This window comes from Cololabis saira, chromosome 1 (genome assembly GCF_033807715.1).
Source record: "Cololabis saira isolate AMF1-May2022 chromosome 1, fColSai1.1, whole genome shotgun sequence".
Lineage (NCBI taxonomy): Eukaryota > Metazoa > Chordata > Actinopteri > Beloniformes > Belonidae > Cololabis > Cololabis saira.
Window position 1 is genome coordinate 49,554,494 of NC_084587.1, and position 5,769 is coordinate 49,560,262.

Consider the following 5,769-nt stretch of genomic DNA (forward strand, 5'->3'; position numbering starts at 1 on the left):
TTAACCTGTGTTTTGTGATTAATAAGCACGGGTTTTAATTATTTTTCGTTGGATCAATGTAGCAAATAAAATCGTTGGGACCATCCAGCTCCTCAACCATCAGATATGTGTTTCACGTGATCAGTTCAGGTAAAAACAGCAGTCAAACCAGCAAAAATGTCATTTTGCTGGATGAAATATATTAATTCCTGATAAAATAAGTTTGTAAGTGCACAGCTCTGCTCCTGTACGCATGTGAATCAGTGTACGTTTGTGTCTACATGAAGGTACAATCTGCATTGAGACTTCTCGCTTCGGGAACCCCGGTGTGTGATTGGACGACGCCTCGGCGTCGCCGCTGCTCATTTGCATAAAGTTCAGATTTTTCAACTTTCAAATTGACGCGCCGCGCCCGCCGCCCGACGCCCCCGCCGCCCCCGCCGCCCCCGCCGCCCCCGCCGCCCCCGCCGCCCCCGCCGCCTCTCGACGCCTCTCGACGCCTCTCGACGCCTCTCGACGCCTCTCGACGCCTCTCGACGCCTCTCGACGCCTCTCGACGCCTCTCGACGCCTCTCGACGCCTCTCGACGCCCGTTTTTCATAGACAATGAATGGCAGCCAGACGCCTATGACTCCCGTGACGCTTTCAGTGTGAACGGGGGGTAAGGGTGATAAGGTGTGGGAGACAGAGAGGGGTCATAGAGTTTCTAAGAAAAACTGGCTTGTTTTACAGGATATAGTGAGTATAAAGCGGTTTATTTGTTTTATTTTTATTTTATTCATTTATATATTTTTTGTTTGTTTGTTTAGAGTTTTTTCTCTTTTCATTATTATTATATATTAGATAATTTAATGTAAAGCTATAGACAACTAGATCCTGTCCTACATACTCCGGTTCAGTAGGTGGCGGTATGCACCTTACAACTGGTATTGCAATCTGCCAAAAAACGCAAAGAAGAAGAAGAAGAAATTCCCGCCTCGTTTCTCTCCTGATTGGTGCGGCAGGACTCGTCCCGCGCTCTCCGGTATTTAAGAAGGTTTTCCGCTGCTGGAGACACAGTTTCTCTTGACCCCAGTTCCATACAGACTTTATCAACATGAGCGGCCGCGGAAAGACCGGAGGGAAAGCCAGAGCGAAGGCCAAGACCCGCTCCTCCCGTGCAGGACTGCAGTTCCCAGTGGGTCGTGTCCACAGACTGCTGCGTAAAGGCAACTACGCTCAGCGCGTCGGTGCCGGCGCCCCCGTCTACCTGGCGGCTGTGCTGGAGTATCTGACCGCTGAGATCCTGGAGCTGGCTGGAAACGCTGCCCGCGACAACAAGAAGACCCGCATCATCCCCCGTCACCTGCAGCTGGCTGTCCGCAACGACGAGGAGCTCAACAAGCTGCTGGGGGGGGTCACCATCGCTCAGGGCGGCGTGCTGCCCAACATCCAGGCGGTGCTGCTGCCCAAGAAGACCGAGAAGGCCGCCAAGGCCAAGTAAAGCTGCTGCTGAACCCGGAACACAACGGCTCTTTTAAGAGCCACACACTCCTCTGAGAGACACGATTACCAGATAACAATTGCTATGTGATTTTTGTGCTTGTTGTTCTCTCACATGTATGTCGCTTTGGATAAAAGCGTCTGCTAAATGACAATATAAAACCACTAAAGATCAATCCACTAATACAACGACACACTTTAAAAGCACAAAAGGTTGTATGGAGCAGTAACATCTGCATTTATTGGAAACTAAATTGTCTCAGAAGAAACGACCAATAACTACGTCTAGAGATGACTGAGTGCAGATTGTTTTAAAAAATAAACATTTTAACATTTTGGATTATAGCACTAACTGGTTCATCGGTTATCTGCTGGTTGAAGTGAGGCTCTGTAATAACTGATTTTCAGAGGTAATTAAATATATATACATATAGCATAAATAGCATGTTTGTGAAATGATTTACTTTCTCTATAAAGGAAAATGTGTTCACTGTTGTTGTTTCAGAAACTTAGAAGTGACCTGTTCAAATCCAAAAGTCTGTCTGTTAATCTAACGTGGAAATAAGCAATTGCTCTCTTTGAAATAGGAACTGATTAAAGGAAATTATCAAATATATTACTGCCGATATTTCAGTAGATGGCGCTACCACACTGTAATACACCAACATCCATTAAGGTGTAGAAAACCCGTCCCTGTCCTCTAACACGTCCTCCAAAAAAAGTACACATTCTTTTTTCTTTACCAGTATATACACTATAACTACCCAAATACTGGGGGTTGGTTTCTAGTGACTAGTAAACTGCTGTTCTGGAACCGAAAACTCAGAGTTTCCGATCTCAGAGTAGATCAACTAAGAGTTCAGGATTAGACTCAGAGTTTGTTGAACCTGCTTTGTGAAACGGACCCCAGGACAATACATGATTGTTTACAGCAGGGTCTCCAACCCTGGTCCTCGGGAATCCTGGGGCCTGTACTACGAAGCAAGTTCAACATACCCAGGATATCTTTTCCTTATCCAGATTCACTAACCCGGACAATTGCAATCACGCTAAGCGGTCACACGACGGTGGTTATCAACTCGGTATATCAACCCAGGTTTCTCCAATCTGGATATGAGCGCGTGCACATAAAAGGGGCGGTGTTTTCAGCGCATGACCAATCGCAAGCATGGAGAAGTCCGCTGTCAGAGCCGCTTATTTCAGTAGCGAGGAGCAAACAATAATTTTACGGAAATATGATGAGTATAGGCATATAATACAGGCAAAAAGCAACACAGTTGCAGCTGCAAAATGCAGGAAAGACAGCTGGCAAAAGATCGCTGACTGTATAAATGCGTAAGTTCATAGGGATATAAACATCACTGCCCCATCATTAGGGCATAAGTAGATCTGACTATAATTACAGTTGTCTATTCTGTTAAATGTATGTGTTGCTTAGATGTATTCGTATGGCGTGTATGACAATTGTAGCCTCATTCCTTCAGCTGCAACCCCAGCGGAGTGAAACGCACATGGGAGCAAATAAAAAATAAATATAAAAACATAATTCAAAGCGGTAAGTAGGCTCACTTTCATATCTTAGAAGTACAACAAGTACAAGGCTTTAGTGTTTCTATCACTCTCTGTTTTAGGATGATATCAGTATACAAAAGCACAATGAAATAGCATTGACATTACTTGCAGCAAACAGAAAAAAAAATGACAAGAAGAAGATCGGAGGGATCCTCTCACGATCCGCGCACCAAGCTCCACTGGATTCTCTTCGAAAGGGCATGCCATTTTCCAAGAGAGCTGATTGGTCAGTGGGCGGTGCTTTTATACCCGGCGATCTGTATCTCGAACATAACCTGCTCCGGAGCAGGTTAGCTGTTCAGCATAAGTTACCATGGCGATGTACCCCGGTGAGAAGTGAACCACCGTCGTAGTCCTGAAAACCCAGGGTTAAACCTGAAGTTACCTCGCTAACCCCAAATCCCGCTTCGTAGTACAGGCCCCTGGTGGCTTTTCAACTTTACTCAGAGGCTGTAATTCTCCAACAATCTCCAATCTCCAACAGACTGAAAAACAGCTTTTTCCCTAAAAACATAAACGCCCTGAACAGAATGTGAATGTCTTCATGTGCAATTACTGTTTTTACCGTGCAATACTTTTTCCCGGCCTATCTGTGCAACATTCCACCACATGTATGATTATGTGTAATTGTTTGTAGATAGGATCTCAGGTCTTGACTATTTAAAAATGCACCTTAACCTCCTCATACCCCCACCCGCTTGTATATTATTTTTTTTATTATCCATCCATCCATCCATCCATCCATCCATCCATCCATCCATCCATCCATCCATCCATCCATCCATCCATCATCCATCCATCCATCCATCCATCCATCCATCCATCCATCCATCCATCCATCCATCCATCCATCCATCCATCCATCCATCCATCCATCCATCCATCCATCCATCCATGCATCCATCCATCCATCCATCCATCCATCCATCCATCCATCCATCCATCCATCCACCCATCCATCCATCCATCGTCCGCCGCTTATCCGTTCCAGGGTCGCGGGGGCGGCAGTCTCAACAGAGATGCCCAGACTTCCTTCCTGGGGGAGTGGCAGCCTAGTGGTTACAGAGGAGGGCTGGAGTCTGGAGGACCCAGGTGCCCCTGGATTGCAACCAAAAGTCAACCACCTTGGCCCCTGAGCAAGGCCCTTACTACTCCCCGGGTGCCGTGCCATTGCACTAGTTCAACTAGAAAATGGGTTAAATGCAGAGAAAGAATTTCCCCATTGTGGGAGTACTAAGGAGAGTGGCAGACTAGTGGTTACAGAGGAGGGCTGTACAGAGGAGGGCTGTAACCACTAGATTCTTTCTTTCTTCTTTCACCCAGGTAGGGTTGCCACCTTTCAGAAATAGAAATAAGGGACGCCCCGATTTCAGCAGCGCAGGCGCCAAAAAAAAAGACATCCCCAAAACTTCTAAAATGCATAGAAATGTATTTATTTTCTATGAAAAAACAAAACGCTTTGATTTAAAGTGCCCTAATAGCATTGAACTTGCATGACTGTCCAGACAGACAACCATACTAGCAACTGAAATAGCCTAGTATGTCCACATCAGCCAAGATGTAGAATAAAGCTACAGGTGAAGAATATGGTGTAAAAGTTATTTTAATTCAACTTAAAATGTGAAACTAATACATGTATATTACATAGTCTCATTACAGGCAAAGCAAGATATGTTAAGCCTTTATTTGTTATAATTTTGATGATTGAATTGTTTATTGATTTCATAATATATTCTAATTGTATGAGATTTTTTATTTGGGGTTTTCATAAACTGTGAGCCATAATCACCAAAATTATAACAAATAAAGGCTTGAAATATCTCACTTTGCATGTAGTGGGAAATAATATATGTGTTTCAACTTAAGTTGAATTTACTACGAATTAAGTTTTGCAATATATTCAAATTTTCAGACCTCCACCTGTATATTATGACATAAATAAATAAGAGCATAATATGTGTCTGTATTAGGGTTGCCACCCGTCCCGTAAAATACGGAATTGTCCTTTATTTGAGAAAAAAATGTTGCGTCCCGTATTGAACTAATACGGGACACGATTTGTACCGTATTTTCATTAACTTTTACACCATATTCTAGTTGAATTATTGAAATAAATTAACCTTTACACCATATTCTAGTTGAATTATTGAAATAAATTAACCTTTACACCATATTCTAGTTGAATTATTGAAATAAATTAACCTTTACACCATATTCTAGTTGAATTATTGAAATAAATTAACTTTTACACCATATTCTTCACCTGTAACTATATTATACATCTGGGCTGATGTCGACATGCATAGTATTTCAGTTGCTAGTATGGTTGTCTGTCTCTACAGTCATGCAAGTTCAATGCTATTAAAGCACTTTAAACTTTAAATCAAAGCATTTTGTTTTTTCATATAAAATAAACACATTTTTATTCAGTTTAGAAGTTTTGGGGCTTTTTTTTTTGGCTCCTGCGCTGCTGAAATCAGGGCGTCCCTTATTTCTATTTCTGAAAGGTGGCAGCCCTAGTCTGTATTGGTTCAATACGAAACGCAACTTTTAATTCCCAATTACGGAACAATTCCGTATTTTAAGGGACGGGTGGCAACCCTGCACCCAGGACCTCCAGATCTTCCGAGGCGTTCCCAGGCCAGCTGAGAGACTTAGGCTGCGTCCCAATACTCCCCCTTGCCCTCGTTTTCTTCACTAAACCCTAACTTTTGCGCGTTCCCGTGAAGGTAGTGG

General features: G+C 43.3%; 1 protein-coding gene across 1 annotated transcript; it reads left to right on the forward strand.

The window, feature by feature from the left end:
- The first annotated feature begins 1,073 nt into the window (after positions 1-1,073).
- Positions 1,074-1,476, forward strand: LOC133447073 (histone H2A-like). The gene has a single exon (XM_061725506.1). The coding sequence runs from the start codon at positions 1,076-1,078 to the stop codon at positions 1,460-1,462; it is 387 nt and encodes a 128-aa protein (XP_061581490.1). The 5' UTR covers positions 1,074-1,075; the 3' UTR covers positions 1,463-1,476.
- The last annotated feature ends 4,293 nt before the right edge of the window (positions 1,477-5,769 follow it).

Coding starts and splice junctions, on each gene's coding strand:
- LOC133447073 (XM_061725506.1), top strand. CDS start 1,076: ATGAGCGGCCGCGGAAAGACCGGAGGGAAAGCCAGAGCGAAGGCCAAG.